Source organism: Cyrtonyx montezumae, unplaced genomic scaffold (assembly GCF_038088225.1).
Source record: "Cyrtonyx montezumae isolate F1298 unplaced genomic scaffold, pur_monq_1.0 scaffold_20, whole genome shotgun sequence".
NCBI classification, from domain to species: domain Eukaryota; kingdom Metazoa; phylum Chordata; class Aves; order Galliformes; family Odontophoridae; genus Cyrtonyx; species Cyrtonyx montezumae.
This window is the reverse complement of record NW_027071937.1, coordinates 3,730,004-3,751,319: the sequence shown is the minus strand read 5'-3', so window position 1 is coordinate 3,751,319 and position 21,316 is coordinate 3,730,004. Positions and strand designations below refer to the sequence as shown.

Sequence of the window (21,316 nt, the reverse complement as noted above, 5' to 3'; positions counted from 1 at the left end):
CCAGGCCAAGGTCCAGCCAAGCATCTGTTCCCTGTGCAGTGCTTTATGTTGACCTCTTAGAAAATCCAGAGTCTGCTCAAACCATGGAAAGACTAAAAATAACATGGGAATGCATGTGGAAGTGCTAAACAGCAAAAAAAAAAAGTGTTTAGTTCTGCAAGAGATGCACAAATATACAAAAGCAAGCTAAGCTGGCTCTAGGAAGAGCTTTCCGGATTAATTGAATGGCTCTTAAAAAATGGATTAAAATACGGATTCCCCCTATTATTTTTCAATAATAGAAGTGCAGCACAGAGCAACTCACTAGTGCCACAAACTAGTTTTTCATTTCTGTTTTTGTTTCATGCCTCAATATCTTCCAGCTGCTCATGTCTCCTTTTCCTTCTCCTCACTTTGATCTATTAGTTTTCCACAGAAATGGGGTTTATAAATCATTGTAATGCAGCCCTGGGAAAGACGGTGCTTAGTGCAGGGAGAAATACATTGCAGCTAACAGCCACGGCAGGGAGGAAAACTCTCACCTCGTAGTGGGGCTTTGGCGACAGGTTACTGATGGTGCTGGGTTATTTTATGTCTGCATTCATGCCATCAGGGGCAGGGCCGCGGGGACCGCTGCCTGTACCCCCCATGCAATATTTCAAGCTTCCTTCTGCAGGCAAGAACAAACTGCTTGGGGGCTCACAAGGGAAGAGGGGGAGGAAAAATTGCCAGAGGAAGGGGAGGGAAGGCAGGACAGGTGGGGATGGATCACTCAGTTCCCGCTTTTGCACCACCTCATCTTCTTAAGAAGAGGTATTTGCCTCTAGCACACCCTGAAATGGTGTGGATTTCATGCCAGTCTGATCTGTTGGCAGCAGCATCCAGCTCTTCCTTGAAGATTTGCACCCCGTGTTCCCATCCTGCACTCAGGATGCACTTTGTTGCCCGTGCCCATTGCTGACCCCAGCATCACTGTGCATTAGGGCAGCAGCTCTATGGGGGGGATCCCTGCTGGCAGCCCCAGTCTGACCCCTGTGGGAGCGGTCACAGGAGACACCTATTGAAAAAATATTCTAAAATCTGAAGCTGGGAGCGGTGCAGGGCTGGGCACCACGTCACACATCTCAAAACAGTCCTTCCACAGTTCAAACTGGGCAAAGTGCTGCAGTAGCACGTGTGGCACAAGAGCGTAACCAGCCTGGAGCAAGTGTGAGCATCCCCCAGTAGATGAGTCCATCCTAAGTGCAGGAAGCCCAACATTAGCTATGGGCAGAGTGACAAACCTCTGCCAGCAGAGGTTTTGGTACTTATCTCCTGCCCCGGGGTGCAGGATGGATTAGGGAACCTTATACCAGCCCTATTTGATGAGAGAGGAAGTCTTCATAAACTCCTAAGAGCAGCACAATTACACACAAGCTAGAAGCTCTTTTAAGCACTTGCTGTGTTTTTAGGATCAGCAGCTCCTAAATAAGACCACCCCAGGCAGACACACCATCCTTTAGTTTTGAAAGCACACAAAAGAGACACCATGCTGGAATCTTACCTATATCTTTAACAAAGCATTACCCCCTCCTCACCCTCTTCCCCATAATTGCCTTGTTATTGTCATTGGTGCCATTGTTCATTGGCTCGTCCATAGAGAGGCCCGAGGGAGCTGTTCTGCCTTAGCTAAACCAATATCTCCTGCAATAACCCCCTGCAGTTTCCCCTTTGCTATCCCATGTTGAATAAATCCTCCATCTCTGTTTGCTGAATGATCATAAAGATATGATTGAAGTTTCAAATTTATGGTTTCCTTCGAATCGAGGAGCAACTCCAATAATGCCACAGCCTGTTTGTTTGAAAGCTTGTTCCCTTTGACAGGACATATTTAAAGGGAGATTTGTAAGTGCAGAAACAAATGCAAATACTAAGGCAGGGTATTTTCTACAAACACAGAGCACACATGTGAGGTTGAATTCCCACATGCTTTCATATAGCCCTCCCTGCAGCTGTCAGTGCCCTGTGAGTCAGGAGGTATGCACCATGCTGTACTCTAACAGCAAACCTGTCTCAAGTAACCACTCCAGAGACTCACAAGAATCACTTGCCAAGTAAAGGAGGATCCTAACTAAATATCTTAAGAGTAGTTTCCAGCACAGTTGCATAAGTTGTAGCTGAAGAGTGGAAGAGTATACTAAGACAATCCTTGCTGTCAGCTTTCTAACTACCTCGAGTTCTCTCCTGAGTGCAACACAACCATCTGGGTGCCTGGCATGCTCTTCAGGGAGCACTGACAAATCCTCTCTCTCCTCTAGGAGAACACCTCTGCCATTCTGCAGATCCAAGCACCAGCAACCCAAAAAGCAGCCTAAGTGGCATTATGCTTCCAGGAAGAGGCCACTTCCTATTGATAACAAAGCATTGCAACTCACCCCTCGAGGCAACATCATCAAAAAGCAAAATCAGGGACATGGGTGCACGGCTGTGAGCCTCCAGGGGATTAATGCCTTCCCCTTCCTCCCATTTGCTGTTACATCACCCATCCCAGCAGCATTTCCATTACACAGCTGTAACACATTATGGTGTATCAGCTAATATTTGTCTTTCTGACTCAAACACTAAGCTGTGATGAAATCTGAGCTTGTGACTTTGGCACCAAAATCTGCATAGAGCATCTCAGATACATTCTCTCCAGCCCCACGGCCATCACACATTGGCTTCTCCCCAATTCACAGCCATTTATGTTTATTCTCATTTCAGCAAAAGCCTATAAAACCCTTACAGCATGATACAGTCCTAAATTAAATGTGTTTTAACATCCCAATATAACAAGGGAGTCTTTGCTCTTTTAAATTAACACGAGTAGCTGAGAAGGGGACCATTCCTGGAAAATTTATTCTGCTTCATTTGGAGGCAGAAAACCCCACCTTGTTGCACCTTCTCTGAGAGCAAAGATTATTTTGTGTTATAACGAGGAATTTGTAATAACGAGAGCGTTGTGTTACACTAGCTATGAAGTGAACAACAGAAGAGAGGACTTCCGTGAGCAGCACTGTTGTGTGATGTATGGTAATATTTTTCCTCAGTGCATTACAAAAGAAAAAAGCAAGATAAAAATATCTTCCATTTTCTCCCTAATTTGTAGTTTTCTGGTGTTAGCAAGGCTTATAAGACACATGCTCCCAATTAGCTGCTCCTCTTAATTTAAATGCTTCATAAATTATCTCCTGCGCTTGTGGATTATCACTTCATAATGCGAGTTAGCATTTAAATAAATAGCTGCGATGTAGGAAATTAGAGAGGTTTACAGTCTGAGGCAGCAGCATAATGAAGGAAAATACCACAGCAGCTGAACAGGGGTTGGGAGAGATGTGATGAGACAGATTTTTTTCCTTTACCTTTTAGCAACCCAATTTGGACTGCAGGTGGGAAAATATGGGTCAGAACTCCAGCCGAGCAGGATCCTTCTGCAGTAGCTGACTATGAAGGGAACACAGAATTCTTAAGCACATAAAATGTCTGATTCATCAAATATGATGCAATTATGAAGTGGGGTTTTAGAGCCAACTCTTTCTTGCCTCACAGGAGCAGCCCCTTTGAAAGCAATTGGGCTGCTTGTGTGCATCACCTAAGCCACGTGTGAACCCTCTCAATTCCAGGCTGTCGGAGAAGGACAAGACTGAAGGGAACAGTGACAGTCTCAGTCCTGCTCTGAGCTACAGGTAGAAGATCTGGTGAGGATAGAGGTGAGGGACTCAGATACAGGATTAAAAGGAATTTTGTAAAACCATGTATCAAAGATGAGCTTTAATTTGTAAGCCAGATATCTTTTGCCACATTTCCGGTGCCATTAGCAACTAGATCATGGGCGATGATAGCTCTTTAACCATCAGCAGCAAGCTCCCAGTGCCATGTCAGCCTAGTTTCTCAATTGTCATAAATTAAGAAAATTAGCAAGTCAGGGCAGGAAAAATCTCAAGACAACTCCTTGGGGGACTCAGGCTCTCACCAGCACTTGCTGGTCTTGCCTTTAGTGTCACTGCTGTTTTTTCTGCCACAAGAGAAAACTCAGGGCAGGATCCTACCAGCAGTCAATCACACTTGACTGCCATTGACTTCATCAGGAGCTGAAGACATTGAGACACTCATGGGCTCAGGCCGCTTTGATGTTCATCTTGCAGAGAGCCCAGGGTTGAGCACTACTGCTCTCAGGGAAGTTCAGCTATTACAGCTCCCTGCTTGCTCACACAAGTCCCAGTGTGTCAAAATCATGGGTATTTTTTCAAAAACACATGAAAAATCATAGAAGCCTTGACAGCCTTGACCAAAGTCCAGCCTTAGGCAGGAGTAAAGTTATTAGCTACCTCATTTCCCAGAGAAAGAGCCTGACACATTAGGATTTCACAGTAACTGGCTGTAAGTGTAATGGGCAGGGTGTGATTTTGCTCACTAGGTTTTGCAGTTTAATTTCAGCTTGTTGAATACATTTTGCTGTAGGACAGAGCAAATGACTTGGGCAGATTTTTGCAAGAGCACAGCCCCTCTGTGCTTAATAGGAGTTCTGTCTAACTGACAGCACAATTTGGATCTTCATTGTATTTAATATACTTCAAGAGCGGGGGTCAAATTGTCTCATCATTTACATCCATACAACACTGCTAATCCCAGGAGATCTGCAGAGCTGAAGCTCAGGACATGTAACTGACTCAATTTTCTCTGCTTAGAGCCTTTCAGCTAATTTTTCTAGCAATGCACTCTTGGTTACAGCTCCAGTTCTTCCCAAGTCAACAGGGCAGGACGCGGACACGTTGTACTTAGGAAGAGAAGAGGGGTTCATCCCACCCTAAAACTGGAAGGTTACAGGAGCTTTTCCTCTCTAACAGTTTCTAGGCAGTAAAATGAAGGCAGTGTGGGCCAACCTGCACACATGCTCACAATAGCCCTGCAGTGTCCTTGTCCTCCAGGACACGTTTGCATCTCTATTACCATCACTTGGTCTTTGGCACCAGCCAATGGATGAGCAAAAGTGCAACTGGTTTCTTCTGCACCTCAAGCCTGATCAGCCTTTATTTTGCTGTGCTATGAGAACACAGACTCTTCAGTCCTAACTGCAAGGGCTCTTTGGGTCTAAGAGAAACCTACAAAGTGCTTTGGGTGCAGGGCAGGAGGTATGGCTGGGGAGTCAGGGCTCATCCCTGCAAGGAGATGGTGTGAGTGTGTAACAGAATCACCTTTTCTCCTAAAAGAGCACTTTAAGGAATAAAATTGGAAGCTGCTGCATATATCTTTCCAACTGATCTACTAATCATATTTCTTCAAATTTTATATCCCCGACCCTTGTAAAGGGATTGCAAGGAAGGCGTATTTTAAGCTGCATTTTAATAAGTCAATATGAAAGCTCAAAATTATTTAAAGCTTCTTAAATAGGATTATATTTGATTTCTTATGGGAATAGTGGGGGATAGTCTAGTAAAGACATTCTGTCCTGCTGAGGTTTTATTACATTAAAGAAACAGCATCTTTTTTTTTTTTTAAGCAGTGAAAACTTTTACCTATTCTCCAATGAAAATGGAGATTATTCTGTACATGAAGTGACTGAAGGTGGAAAGTTCTTGCATCTGTGATCAGAGATTAGAGCTTCTCCTTGAGTGAAAGCAGAGAGATTCTTAAACCAAAACCTTGCCCAAATTTAACAAGTTGTCTGCTACTCCGAAATGTTGAATATCTTGTCCTGGGAGGAACCATGGTTCTACTGACTTCAGGCAAATTCTGCTGTGAGATGACAGGTAGCTCTGAGGGCAGCCAGCATCTCATTTGCAGTGAGGGATTGAATTTGGCCCTAAAATCAGATCTGTGCCACCACCAAGAAACGCTTTTGCTGTACTGGGAATTTGGCCATATTCAGTCTGCTCAAAAATGAATGCAAATGAGAATGTGCTTCTCTGCAACTCTTTAAATGGCATTGTGACTATACGGATGCCATGCTGGCAGCTTTCTGCCTAATATTTTCTATAGGGACCCAAAGAAATTTGGGAGGAGGAAATTAAAACTACCTGCATGGAGCTGAAGGAGCCACCAGCAAGATACATGGTGGAAATAGCAGCTTCACTGAGTTGAGCTGCGCTGGACATAAACTCAAACAACATCTGGCCCTGAAAACATAAAGGGATTTTTCTCAGAGTAACAGATGGGAAGGCTTATACAAAAGATATTACTAAGAATGAAGCACAGGGAAAAGGTCATAACTGCTCTAGAGGAACTTTTTTTTCCTTCATTTTCCATTCCATTCCATCCCATCACTTCAACATTTATAGAATGTTCTCTCAGCACCAACTAACCCAAATTCTGCTCTCAGCTAAACCTCATTGCTCCACCAAAGCTAACAGTAGCTGAGCATTCACAGGCAGAATTTGATGTCAGAGTTCTCAGCTCAGCAGAACCTTCCCTGCCCCAAATGTGTGGGGGAAGTGGCAGACGTGCTCACATCTGTCCCGTGCTCATTCCTCCCACTGGAGAGGAGTGGTGGCTGTAGCTCAGGGGGATCAGGTGCAGGTCAGACCTCAGCAGCAGCCGTGAGCTGCACCCATCTTCCCTTATCCCAAATAACACGTCCTTCCTGCCAACAGCTTTGCCATATGAGTAGTGTACTCTGCTTCACTGTGGCTTGGCACTCACTCCAGAAACATGTACGTTTCTTTGACCTTCAGTACTGGCATGAAACCTTACATAGACAAATTTAAATCAGAAGAACAAGATAGTTTCCAATATTTCCATCTCAATTACAGTCAAACCCCACCACTGAGTCTCAGCATTTGGGGTTGTACCGAGGCTGCCTGCTCCCAGACTGGGACTATAGGCAGAAGCAGCACAACAGGGTGAGGTGGCAGTGATTTATCAGTGCTGGACTGATTCATACTGACACAGAGACTCTGAAGAGGAGCTTGGGGTCCTGCAGGTGTCCCCTGAGTTACACAGAGCCTCGCAGCAAAAGCAGCAGATCTGAGATCTGGTTCCCTAGCAAAGAAGGTTTTTGTCTAAAACCATTTGCAAACAGCTGAAAGATGCAGCCCTGATGCAGGGAAATCAAAACGTAATATTTGCGGTGCCCTACAGTCAAAATCATCCTTCAAACAGCGTGTTGTGTTTAAACTCAAACAGCAACTAGTATCCAGAGCCAGGGAACGTGGGGGCACACAGGATTATTCAAGAGAAACCTGGAAGGTGAATGAGCCTGTGAAGGGAAATGAAAGTCTTCCGTACGCAAATACTTTCATATCTGCCTGGCCCTTTAAAACCAAAACTATGGAGTTCATTTGCATTTAGATCTCTTTGGCTCCCTCTTTTCATCTAAAGACAAATCCTCACAAAGGCTGCTTAATTAGACCAAATTAGATTTCCACCTAGTGGCTTGTCATTCATTAGAAAACGCTGTTCTTTTTTTCTATTTTGGTAATTATAAGCTGGTCTCACAGTGTTCACTTCAGGCTCAAAGTATGACTTGCATTCATGATTTTGTGCAGATGAGAGGAAAATTATTCAGTCGCATCAAGTCTGCCCATTTTACAAGTTGGATAAAGATCATCGCTGGAGTCTTTTATGTAATGGGTTATACTCTTTCTTAAGTCTTAAATGATTAATTGTAATAGCATAGCTCACAGCGATTTTCAAGACAAAGCGAAGTACAAAGTTTGCACGCAAAGCTCCTGTACCAGATAGCAGTGTCTTTCTTCAGACATAGGATTCTGTAGTGGGGGCCTCTGGTTATCGGTGATTCCACCCTGCTGCAGCAGGTCCTGCCCTTGAGGGTAGAACAGAGGGGAGGGAGCAAGATAGACTTGTGTGGGGAAAGCCCCGGGGTAGAAGTGCCTTCTGCAGCCCATGAGTGCCACTGGTGTCTGACCCAGCGAGGGGACACCTGTGTCCCACTGACAGCACAGCCTCCTGCAGCCAGCCTTGTGCAAAGCATCACTTCCAGAGGGGAGTGGTGCCCCAAAATTCAGACCTGCAGCGAATCAGATGGGAGCACAGTGTAGACTCCACATGCAGCTAGGTTAGCAGCACCCTGCAGGACCCGTAGTGCAAGGAATCCTGCTGCATATCAGACCCCCGGACTCTGCTGGCCCAGACATCTCCCCATGCTCTGGAAGGCTCACACCCCACTGTGGTGAATGCCAGAGATGTGGTTTCTCAGTCTGAACACAGCCACACTCCTGATTCCCCCCATCCAACCCCCACTCCATTTGCTCTTAGGCACAGACATGCTAATTCCCTGCCTCAGTTTCCCCAGCTGTTACAACAGGACTATCTCTTGGTGGCTCATTCCAAAGTTTAATAAATCAGGGCCAGATTTTGTGGTCTTTCATCAAGCAAAACTTCCCTCGACTTTGACCTTTAATGTTTATGAGAAGCTTCAAAGATAAGTGCCAACTTATTATTAATAATCTTCCTGGGAGGGCAAGTTAGCGGCAGTTAACAGCACGCAGCCCAGCAGCCACCAGCCCTGCTTGGACTTCTTCTGCACCACTGCATCCAGATATTCACATGCGTTTTAATAACATTCTTGTTTTCCCAACCATTTCTGTGAGAGATGGAAAATAAGTTTTTCACCTTTAAAAAAAAAAAAAAGCTGATCAAATTTGCCTTTCTCAAAACACTGAACATTCCCTTTCTCATCTACCTAAACCTGATGTTGAGTTACTGTCCCCCAGAGGCTTTCAGTAGCTCAGTTCTGATGTATCCCTGCACTTTGTAGCTCACTGCCTTCTTAGAGTGTAATCAAACATCAAGCTAAGTAGCAAATAAATCTCCCGATCTCATAAGCTGCACAGCAAGATCATGTAAATGCAAATGAAGGGCTTGATTTCAAGCTGTCGCGGGGGGAAGGAGGGAAAAATGCTGGGCCTTGTCACTGCCATCACTTCACTCTGCAAGTGCAGTAAATCTGCAATAATAATAGTAATGGCAGCGTGACGGGAGGCTTTACTGTACAAGGGGGTGTAATGAAAAGTGGAACAGAAGGTAGGGAAAGAAGCAGGGCCTGCCGGGTTGGAAATGCAGCAGGCTGGAGGGTTTGCAGGCATTGGCAGGACGAAGCTGATGGGGAGGGGACAGGGCAGCCCTGCTGAGCAGGAGGAGAGCGGGTCTCTGTGGGTTTGCCCACATCCCCTCCCAGAGGGATGTGAGAGATGCAGGGATTGAAAACCCAGCCCTCCATCTCTTGCTGTACCCTTCTGCACAGAAGTGGGCAAACATTTTCCAATACCATCAGGCACTCAAACCCAAATTCAGGCTGCACAAACGGGAACCTACACGGGAAGGGCCAGAGAGCTCAGTACACCCAGTGCCACACTGCAGCCAACCAGGGCATCCCACTGAACTCACGGCTCCAGCACTGCTTGGAGCAGCATCCTCCAAGCACAGAACACACCCCTGGTTCAGAAATCAGAATTGCCATCAGCTGAGTCACTAAAGACAGTTTTAAAGAGCAAACAAAGCCTCAGCACACATTTCTTGCAGCCCTGGGAAGAGGCAATCTCTGCAGGGATGCACTGGGAGTGCTTCAGGAAAAAGCCTGGAGTTGTGTTTCCAAATGGGTTAGATAAACAGTATTTAAGATGCCTGATTTTCCTCACTGAGGTCGTAAAGGGAGAAAACTTGCAGAAGGTACCCAGAGAAAATTAGGACCGCCTGGGATGCAGAGAGAGACGGTTTTAATTAGAGCCAAGAGGTGGGAAATAAGGCAGAGAAATGACATCTTAATGAGGTTTAATGAAGTTGTCTGCTGATGGGCACAGCTGTCAGACAGATCTGTATTCCAGCCAAGCAGCTTTGTGACAGTCTAAACCCGAACACAGGAAGCAGTGCTGGGGAGGTAAAAAAAAAGGACCATCCACACCAACTTTGGCTCTCTCCCACTGCAGCTCATGACACAGCACACGTACACTACCCGAGGACAAGCAAATGAAACGAGCCCACGAGGTCACAACAGCATTTTGCTGATTTATGAATGAGAAAGGCTAATCTTTGATTACACTCAGCAGGATTCATCCCTGCTACATCCCACCCCTTCTCTGCTTTTGCGGGCAAAAATCTTGGCGTGCATCCAGAGCCCTCTGAACCCATTGGTTTTCTTTGGAGTCGCAGATTCCCCTCTATGTTCAACATATTGGAGCAGATTTTTTTTTAATTAATTACCCAGCACCTTCAACTTTATTTATTCAGTGCAAAGTGACTGTAAAATGCCACCTGATCGTAAAAAAAAAAAAAAAAAAAAAGGAAGAGGAAATACCAAACTGTGTTAACATCATATGCTCAGCAAAAGGGAATTTCTTCCCTTCTACAGAGCTGTGCATTCGGAGGTCCGGAAGCTGCCTTGGATCTCCTTCCCCACAGCTCCTCAGCTGTTTCCTCCCACCTGCCACACCTCAGCAGCAGATTCCTGGCCTCGCTTATCTGACCCGGGATCAGAACATGAGCCCAGGGTAAAGCCTTTTCTCGTGCATCTGAAGAACGCTGTTCAATTTCCCTGCTAGATCAGTGACAACTCACCTAAAAATAGCCACCGTACAAATGCCTGTAAATACAGGAGAAATAGATCAACGCTGAAAGCTCCTTTATCACTCCTGGCACCAGTTTATGCATTTTGCGTGAGCTCCCTAACTCACACCCAGCGTGCACATATGGCTGAGCACCACCACTCGATATTTCAATGGCAGCAGCTCTAAAAGCCCACTCACTGCCATCGCTGCACACATCTGCAAGGGATGGTCCCTTCCTCTGCCAGAGGTTTGCAGGAGGCAGCAGGGAAGAAGCAGCCATGTTATGCATGGGTTTGAGCAGGGAGCTGAGTTGGTTGCTTTCAAGAAGCTAATTGCTCATGTCTGCTCACACCAAAGGATCCATAGCCTCACACAGGGCAGGGAGACTGATGAAGTTTACTGAAGGATCTTCACAAGTCCAGAAGATTCATTTTCTGGTGAACCCACTGGGAATCACAGGGATACCACATCAGTTCCATAGTACCACAAGTGGGTGGATTTAATGACCCCAAGGTGAAGGACTTCCCTCCCAGTCGTGGGAAGCCAACACCATGCTGTACCCAAAGCACCAGTATATGGCTTTGCAGACAGAGAGTAGTATTTCAACATCTCTGTCCTCCCCAACATCTACAACCCCAGCTTCCCCAACAGGCTTCCCACGGAAAATAACCCATGCCAAGGTGCCCACCCCATGCCTCAGGGCTGCAGGGAGCTGGAGGCCCAACACTGCTCCCTCTCCCCAGCAGGAATGCACAGACTCCAGTTGCCAGTTCTCACCCTTCCCTCCTCCACCGTCTCTCTTTCAAGCTGCAATAAGGTTTCAAGACACACACATCCTGCAGTGACTTCACCATGGAGATGGGAGGGTTGGGACAAAGGGGTGAAGGGAGGTCACTTAATCCCACAGACAACACCAGGCTGGGATACACATGGGCTGGGTAAGAGTTCATTTTAAAACTAAATAGAAATGAGATTATCGAGCTCAAGTTCTCTTATTTTCTGTGCTACAAACCCCAGGCTCTGCTCCCCTCTTTCATTGCCCTTATCCCACCCCAACATGCCTTGTGCCTTGACTATTCCCAGGCAGGAGTGGCAGCGTGATTGCATTTGGGGCAGCTTATGCCAGAGTTCTAGGAGGGTGAACAACTTGGAAGTGAAATACTTTGAAGGAAATTCAAGGCCAGCTGGTAAACATCTACCTGCAGACATCATGGCTGGGCACCCTAGCCAAAGGAGAAATTGGACAAACAAGATGATTAAATCCATATATATTGTCAAGATTCCTATTTCCAGCATGGCTGGATCACCTTATAACCCAGTTGTGAACTTGTGTCAAAATTAGCATCCTCCAGGCTCCAGCCCTGAGGAAGCCTCATAGCTATGAGTTCACGTTTGAGTCCAGGCCGTGGGACTCAGCCTGTGCCGAGAGCAGCCAGAGCCACTGCAGGTGCTCATGGCCACATTCTATTACATGAGTTTATTTTCAGAGGTTGTAACTCATCAAGCAAGGTCTTTATTCTTCTTTAACCTCATTCTTGTACAGGCAGAACTGGGTGAGCCTCGGAGAAACTGCTATACGCTGCCAGGCTTGGATTTTTCATATGGGCTGTACATCAAAAGGACAGATGGAGGAGTCGCTGAAGGTATGGCAACAACACTAAAATATAGAAGTCCTAATGCTAATAAGGACTCTCCTTCCCAATGCTCCTCATTACTTCTCACAAAGCTGGGGGTGAAAAAAAACAACATTCACCCACTTCCATTAATATTACCCAGATTTCTTGGTGATTGGTAAATCTTCCCTTTATCTTGGAAATGTCTATAGGTTCATAGAGTCCAAGCAGAGAAGGGTATGGCAACTGCAAGAGTGCTACACATATGTCCACTCCCTAACTCTAGAGGGCTCCTACTCTGTGCTCCTGGGGATTACCCTGCGAAATCAGACTGCTGAGGCTGTCCTTCATGGCACACAATCCTTGCACCATCCTGTCTCTCCAGATAAAAGTTACCACCATCTTTTTCTCTTTCCCTCACATTTCCTTCTATTTTCAGCCATAGGTCACTGGAACACAATAAAGCCTAGGAAAAAAATAGCTCAGAATATGCCCCGAGACTTCATCACCATGAACCGTGGTGCTCTGAAGGCTGGGTATTCCACAGCCCGGGAGTTTAACTTGTACTACAAGGCCAAGGACATTCGGCTCAAAGAAGATGAATACCGTTGCTTTAGGAGGTCTCCTCCTCGTGTGCCTGCAGACAGGACCTACGGTGCTCCAGCACGGTAAGGAGGAAGGCTTGGGCCTTTCTCAGAATGATGTTATCCTTCCTACCCTCACATCTGCGCCTTCCCCCCATCTCAGCCAGCACAGTGCCCAAGAGAGAAGTGATCCGAGACCATACGTGCTGCTATGGAGTCACAGCTTTACTTGCAGGCCTGGCTACCTGGTTCCATCTGTCACAATCACCTGCCTAACTCTGGTCTGCATGCCACAACTCATCCCCAGTTCACCTCTGGTATTAAGAGCCTGGAATCCCTTATAAATATGTTCTATGCTGATCCTTTGATTTAAAGGAGTGAAAAGACAGAGTAACAGATTCCTTGGGTCAGAAAGTGATACTGAGGCAGAGCAGCAGCTTTTCTGGCTGCTTACACTGGTTGAAATTCTCTTGTGCAATTAAGGATGAGTTCAAGTTCTTTATCCCACTCTCTCATACTTGCTAGTTCAGCACCCTGCGTTTAGAAGTGGAAAAAGCAACCCGTTTGACAAGTCCCTCAGACTCCAATTCCCAATTATCCACTGTGCTGACTTCTCACGAGCAGTTGTGAACAGGGTTCTGCAGGGGAGAACAAGCACCCTGCTCAGCCTGACTCCCAGGTGCCTGTCCTCTACAGCAGCACAAAGGGGCTGGAGGGTGCAGAGTGCTCTGGAAAAGCCAGTTTAAGTCCAATGCAAACAAATGCTACTAAAGCCTCCGAAAAGGACTCCAAAGCAGCCCCAGTGCTGCTGGAGCACAGACTTCTCATGCTCTGTGCAGGTCTGGACTAGACATTAGGTTTCATTTTAAGAGCTGGCTAATAATCACTACCAGCAAAATAACAGCAACAAATTCTAGAGAAAAGACATGATGAACGGCTCTGTGTATTTTACATGATAGTAAATGGGCTTTGCATATGCAAATTGAATGGATTTTAAAATGGTATTTAATGACAATTTTCGTAGCAGACATTAACATTAATTGCATCAAAATGAAAATGCAGCATTAGCTTGCTGTTAGCTGCAAATGCCCCAGCTATAAAGCTTTATCTTTATCAGTATCAGCCCTCACCGATGTGACAGGGCTGCTCTGCAAATTGCAGGCAAAAGGGCTTTTATGTTACAAAAGTATCCCCCAATGTAGACCAAAATCAACATCAATTTTGCTTTATTTCTTCATAAACGAAGGTTAAATGGCTGCCTGTAAGAAGTCTAGGCACGTTTCAAAAGTTCTAAGGAAAATCTGCAGACCCCACAACCGCAGAAGTAGTGGGAAAGGGCTTTTAATTTAAAGTTATTATCGTGCAAGTTGTCTGCTCCTTAATAGCTACCTTTTATGCAGACTGATTGTATTTATCCCTTTACTTTAAAAGCACGTTATAGACAAAATCGAATTACCAGGATTACCAAGGAGTTGTTACAGCCATTTGGGTAAAAGTGGGGAATTTAACTCCCTTTTCATGACTGACAAGTTAAAGGCACCCATGTGGGTGAGCACTCCCAGCTGAGGCTGACCTTATAGTCCCCACAGATTGGTTTCACCAAGACCTTCCCTGCTAAGAATCAACTGACTGTCCATGTTCTGCTTTCAGACTCCAAGCTCTGTATAATTCTGTTTCTTATCACAGCTGATTGGGACTATGCTTGCTGTTAAGGTATGTGCTTATCTAGGGGCAGAATAGATCTCTGAAGCTTTTCCAATGAGAACAGTGCATGATGCCCCCCTGCCCAAGGCACAGCACAGATGGCACAGCTGAGGAGCAAGCACTGCACTGCTGAAGGTACCCGGGTGCCCCAAAGACACCAAGGTCAGGAGCTGTCCCCAGGCTCACGAGTACAAGCCCTCCTGGATCATCCCAAATGGAAACAAGCAGAGATAAATGCTGGGGTTGCTATTAGTGCCTTATTAATCACACTTCAGCCCTGCTGCTCCCTCTAGCACAGATCGCTTTCTGTTTTCCATTCTGGTGGATGTGTGCTACACAGCACCTCACAGGCATTGCTGGGAGCTTTCCGAGGCTCTGGGGCCCGTTCCCTTTCACAGGATATTTACCTTCAAAGGTCACCCATGCCCCCTCTCTATTAATTCCCTGTGGGCACCTTCCAGGGGAGAGAAGCAGCTCTGCTTTTTTGCTGATTCCCCCCATTCTCTCCCTCCCTCTTCCCAGAGAAATGTTTGCTACGAATCATGTGGCAGCTTTGTTGTGAGAGTCATAAAAAGGACATTTTTCATCTCTCCTTTTTCCTGCTCTCGCTCCCTCTCTCTCCCGGTATCAGACAAAGATTTATTCCCTCCCTGATGCCTGTGGCATTCAGAGCTGGGAGGGGTCAGGGGAGGCACTGATGGGACGATAATAGATAATGCAGTGGTTCCCCGGGGGCTTGTCCAGCTCCATAGCTGATCCATCAGCAGGCAGTGCTCGTGCCAAGGTCAGCAGTAACGAGGATGTGGTGGGGTCCCACTCCGCCCCACGGGGCAACCTCCAGCCGGGCTCCTCTGATTCACACTTCAGCTTCTGATCTCTACAAGAGCTGCCTTGTCCAAGCCACAATTTGCAAGAGCACGTGCCCACTGGGTGCAAGCACTGGAGTAACAGCCTTGCAGCAGTGCAAATGCACCCAGCTCCACCTGCCCCAGCCCACATCCTGGCTGCAGAAAGATCTTCGGTTTTTCTTTCAGTGCCCATAGTGATACCTGACCTCCAGGAGATCAAACCATCCCATTAATGCAGGCTCCTCATGCACGGAACACTGTGTAGCTATGTTTGCAGCACAGGATTGCTGTTCTGGACTCAAGTCCTCAGTCCTTTCATTTAAAATAACCTCACACGCTGTGCTAATAGCAGCTGTGTTCATCTTCCAGCCTCTCCGTGTAGTGTTTCACTAAAGGGAGGAAGCGAGGCACTGAGTGGTCTGAGTCCTGATGGTATTGGAGATCTAAAGACACAGAAGGGCTGTAAAGACCTGCAGGATCTTTGCTAGTGTCAATACATCAGTTGGAAACTCCCAAGAAGCATCCAGACAAATATTTGCCTCCCAAACTGTTCTGATTGAGATCTACCATGCACTGAAATTAGCAGGCATTAAACTAACAATTCTGGAACCATAGCACAAAGTTACAGATGCTGTCTATAGCCAGATTTTAAATTATATTGATTTGCACAAGGTCACACAAGGAGTCTGAAGGCAAAACCTCCCAGCACACAGTTGGTATCCCAAGCACAAGTTTTATCCCCAGGAGCCTGGGACACATCCCAGCTGTGCAGAGTATATCCTGAGCATGAACACAGTCCAGGATTTCCAGGGCTACTTTTAAAGAAAAGCTTTTCTTTCCTTCTCTTTTTCTAGTGCAATATTGCTAATTTTGCCTTCCACATCCCTGCACAAGGACCCTTACACAAGGACCCTGAAGACACACCATTCTCTGCCATCCTACACCTGCACCTCCTTCAAACCCTGCATGGCTGTAACCCTGCCTGAGCCGTGCTGCCATCCACTTGGCAGTTGGCCTGTAGGTTGGGCTGACCTTGGGTGTGCTGGCAGGATTTCCTTGGCACTCTGTCATCCCCACATCTCCTGCCGGGTCCCCCCTACTGCCCACCTTTACTTCAGCCATCCCTTTCCTGAATTTCACATCCCATTTTCCTTCTAACTTCATCTCCTCCTACCATTCTGCCTCCCATTCTCCACAGCCAGCCTTTATCCTTCAGCAGCTGTTTTCACCCATGTTTCTGCAGCAAACTCACCCCTCTAAAGCATTCCTTCACTGCAGTCTCTTCTTTACAAATTGAGATAACTGGCCAAAGGCATCAGTTATCTAGTACCTCCTCTTCTCTTTGTATCATTTGCAGTGGCCTGATGCTCTGCTGACAATTGTCTCAGTGGCCTTTAGCAGCTCAGCTGTTATACTGAGTACTCCTGCAGCTTCCTGGCATACCTGGCTGCTCTGTCCTTATCTTTCACCTTCCCAAGAAGAGAGGTTTCAGTGCTCATACGTGTGCTTTGTAAGAGGCCTCACCTCCCCCCAAAATGCCTATGCTGTTTGCACACAGCCAGAACAAACTTTGAGAAGGCTGTCCCAAATGCTGCTTTAATATTCCCAGCATCTCTTTGGCACACAAAATGCATTCACAGATAGAAGTGTCTAACTACAAAGAAAATACTGAGGAGCAGAGGGTGCTCCTGGAAAGAACCCACCAAGAAGAGCTGGGCAGGCAAGATAGATGAATACTGCAGCAACCCTTGGTCATTGGGAGCAGAGCAAATAATGTGTAAAGCCACACAGCCCCCAAGATTGGGGCAAACCAAAGTTGTATGGAAAATAAGCCTGAGCACTGACAAAGAAAAATTATTAAAATATTATATAGAGATTGGAACCACTGTCAGGCTGGAGAGACCAAAAACTGCAACCAAGTGAAAAAATAAAATAAAATAGGCCTCCCATCAGTTCGGATAATTGCATTTCCTACCCAGCTCCACTGCAAAAGACACTTTGTGTGTCTGCCACCATTCTCACATTGCTAAGATAAGAATTTCTATTTCAAGAATCATTTTCTTGTGTTGGACGCCTTCCAGGCTGAGATGTGCTCACACTGCTGTGCATGCATTCACTGCTGCCTGGATTGCTCTGCTGTGCTGCTGCACGTAGACCTGAAGTGACCCTGGATGCAGACACTGGTCATCCTGCAGCCACAGTGAATAGCTTAACTACTTCAGGCTTTTGGGTGAGGAGGGAAACAGACAGGTCAGGGTTGGGCACAAGGGAGCAGGAAAAAAATAGAAAAGAAAAGCAAAGGTTTCAATCCCTTATTACCAAATGAATTATGCTGAGTAGGAAAGCAATTCACACTCCTGCATAGTGTTGCCCATGAGTTTCTCCCTATCCATAGAGCTGGCTGAAGAACTTCCACCAAAACCTCTACCAACTAAAACTACTTGCTGCCCCACATGGATTTCCTTCCCCTGCAAAGGCAGTGATCTTCCCACCTCGACAGAGAGATTCAAGCATAAACAGGAGGTCAAGGGGAATTTGTTCTGCTCAGTGTTAGGGAGTTTAGGAGATTTTCAGGGGAATCCTTTTCTTCCAAATGGAGCACCCATCAGGATGGTCTGTGTTTGTTGGAACAGCTCTGCCCCATGGCCAGGTCCCACCTGGGCTTCTTGGAAGACAACACAAGATTTCAAGTCAGTAGAGAGAAATTTACTGAAGACAGATCTAAATCACCTTCAACTAAATCAGCCACAGGGCATCTCCAACCCCCAAAAATCAATGCGAGTGCACAAATTGCAGCTTGTGAAGCCAGTTATTTAATAGGTCAGAGCTGGCTTGGTATCTTTGCTGCAAGACACGTGTTTCCTTGTGCACATTTAGGACTGTTACAAGTATACATCTCACTCTTGGCCTGAGAGGGAATAGTAAAGCAAATTGGTGTTCTTGTAACCATGTGTGCTCTTAAGTACAGCTATGAGTATCTGATAAATCTTTTAAAGTGCATGTTTACAATGGATTTTATTCTTTTTACTGTTCTGTACATACGAGCCCTCTGAGCAAAATAACAGATCCTCTGACACTTGGAAGAAGCCACAGCCTTATTGGCTGCCCACAGTGAAGTGATTTATATTGGTGTGGGTCCAAATTACAAGGATTGTAAAGAAGGTTGTGAAATTCAGAGTAATCAGTGCTTCAACACATGGATCCTGCCACTGCCACATGGGTGAGAGACCCACTATTTCAACATGAGTTTTGCCAGTGCAAAGGCTGCAAAAAAAATTGGTCCCCAAGTGTTTTCTACCAATTTTTCTCTTGTTATTTTCTTCAGTGGTTAATGGAAAGCGAGGACAAGTGGAGATCATTTAAAAATGATCTTTTGGGCCTCTCCATGGGTTTATTGCCAGGACCTATTTAGAAGAGCATAAAGCTGTAAGGGGCCTATAACTTCACTGTATAGTCCACAGCTTCTTAGGAAAATGAAGGGCCTCTGTGTTCGTGCTCTGCTTTTCTCCATCCCTCCCGCTTCTTACATGCGTGCAGGGACTTCCGGAGCTGCTAATTGAATTCACTTTAGTGAAAGTGTTAACAAATTGTAAGTGACCTTTTATACAAATTTCAAAGTCAAGAATTCACCCCTAACCAAACACCCCTCTTCTGCCATTCACTGTTATGCAAAACCCACAAACAATTAAAAGAAATAACAAAGAGCCCAGCGGCCCCCTTTCCTAATTAGCTGCAGGAGGCAATGCTGGCGAGTGTGGCTAAGTGCTTCAATTACCTCGGCCCTCCTCGTTGCCCTTGTTAGAGCAGACAGGTCCACTGGCCAAAGGGGAACAATTAAGGCGAGGCAGAGCCAGGCAGTTTGCAAGGGGATGCGGGGCCGTGCCGGCGCTCGAGGAAGGGCCAGAGCTGTAATCATGCCCCAGATTCCTGCTGGGCTACACAGAGACAAATTAACGGTAGATAGATTGCTAGCTCCAGCCCATCAGTAACAAGGGAGGAAGGGAGACAATATAGCAGTACAAGGGAACTGTAATCAGAGTTTTCCTGTACTGTAAATCCCTTTCAGGGCAGTGGGAGCTGAGCACTGTCTCAGAGCTGCATGCACTGGCGGAACCCCAAGGCCCGGAGCAGAATCACAGATCTCAGCCTGTGTTTTATTTGCTGAAGATAATACATGCTGGATGCACTGAGGAGAACCACAGAGACACTGGGACCAAACTGGTTCCCAGCAAGGGGCAGATCTGAGCTGCTGGGAAACAGAGCTGGCCATCTGAGCCCAAGCTACAGCGTGGGGGAGAGGAACACCACAGACAGAACCAGGAAGGACAAAACCTTCCAACACAAAATCTGCAGGGAATGGATATAAAAGTGGTACCCCCCCCCCCCCCAGGCTGTCTCCTCTGTGCACCAAAGAGGGATTCTTTCCACGCCAACCCCACCCACCAGTCTTTCAAGAAACAATTAAAGATTCAGGATGACTTGGTGGCCATGCAACACAGCTTTGATATCACCACTGTAAGAAAAAAAATAATTAAAACAGGATTTCTCTGTTGCATAAACACCTGCATTGCCACAGCCTGCTGCCATTGAGCTGCTGCTGAGTTCAGGGCACACACCTCGCTCCTGGGAGCAGCACTCCCACCACACCTTTGACCATCAGCAGAAAAAAAGCACTGCAGCACTGGCTGGAGCCTACCAGGAAACCCAAAGGCTGAAGTTCGCTAATATATTTACGAGCCCCTTTTGTTGTTGGATAATGCAAGAACAAAGCGATTGCAAGTCAAGTTTTACCCTTTTACAACTGATGGCATCCTTTAAGCCAGTGTGAAAACCCTCCCTGAGCAAAGCCCTTGGTACCCACCTTTGCCAGGTACCTTTTTTTCCCCGCTGATGTATAAACCTTTGAAAATAAGTTTGAGGGGAGACTGACAACCTTGAAACCTCAAGAGCAGCATGGCATTGACGGGTGCTGCTCTCAGAGCCGAGTATTATAGATAGATTTTAATTTCATTTTAACAAAATAGCTGTCTCCAGTGGAAGCAGCATCAAGAGCTAAATGAGGACCCATCTTGAGCTGAATCACGTTGAACAGACCTCGGCGCTGTCATTGATTTTCTGGGAAGAAAAAAAACGCCTCTGGCTACTAAACCAAATTAGTAGTCACTGATGACCAATTATTTTGCCCCACTGTGAACGGAGAGGCGTACTAAAATTCCAGTTTGTCAGACCCAAGGCTCTCTTCTCAAACACCTTTCAACGAGCGTGTACCAAAAGTCCCTCAGATGGTTCTGACGCCTTCCTGTTTTCGGCAACTTCTCCTTCTGCAAAGTTTTAATGAGCTGCTGCTCTGAGGACAGCCTGCCAGAAAGGGACTCCCTCCCAACTCGGTGGAACACTATTTGGCATGCCTCACAAATCACAGCTGTCAGAATTTATACACACATACACAAAAAAAGTGTCAGCCTAATGTTTGCAAATTATAATTACCATTTCCCTTGCATGTCCCTGGTGCCTTCATTTTAGATAAATCCCAGCTCTGAGGTATCAGCTGCAAAGCACTGAAGGCTCATATTGAATAGAATAGATTTAACTAGTTTGTAGCTCATTTAAGGCCTACACTGTTTTATTTTAATATTGTTAATACTTTATTATACTTTTTAACATTGTTTTCACAGTAAAATAGCCTATTAGGAGGCTGCAGCTCCTTCTCCAAGAGATTTCTGGCAGGCTAACGCCCCACATTGTGTAACCAAGTAAGCAGGCACTTGTCACTTCAGTTGAAAATAGGTCTGTACCCTCAACTCTTGAAAGTAAATTAGAGAGAAAGTCTATTAAAGAGACGGGAATTGTTTCAGGGATAATAGTTTTGAAAATGTGCATAGATAAATGTTAAAATATTTAGGGAATGTCAGCGTTAGAAGTGGCTCCCACTATTTGACTATAAAAGGAGGCGGCTGATTATTTTTTTTCTCCACAATTATAAATAATTTGTTACATCCTATCAGAACTTCTCTCCCTTTCCTTTCTGTGGCAGGGCTGCTTGTGCCAAAACAAGGAGATGTGAGTTG

The 21,316-nt window shown here is 46.0% G+C and overlaps 1 protein-coding gene across 1 annotated transcript in view; it reads left to right on the top strand.

Moving 5' to 3' along the window:
- The window catches only part of CFAP77 (cilia and flagella associated protein 77), a 51,828-nt gene that overhangs the window by 18,548 nt on the left and 11,964 nt on the right, over nt 1–21,316 (top strand). The window contains exons 2-3 of the mRNA XM_065737395.1: nt 12,043–12,142; nt 12,552–12,780. Coding sequence (XP_065593467.1) covers nt 12,043–12,142; nt 12,552–12,780 — 329 coding nt within the window. The remainder of the gene's footprint in view (nt 1–12,042; nt 12,143–12,551; nt 12,781–21,316) is intronic.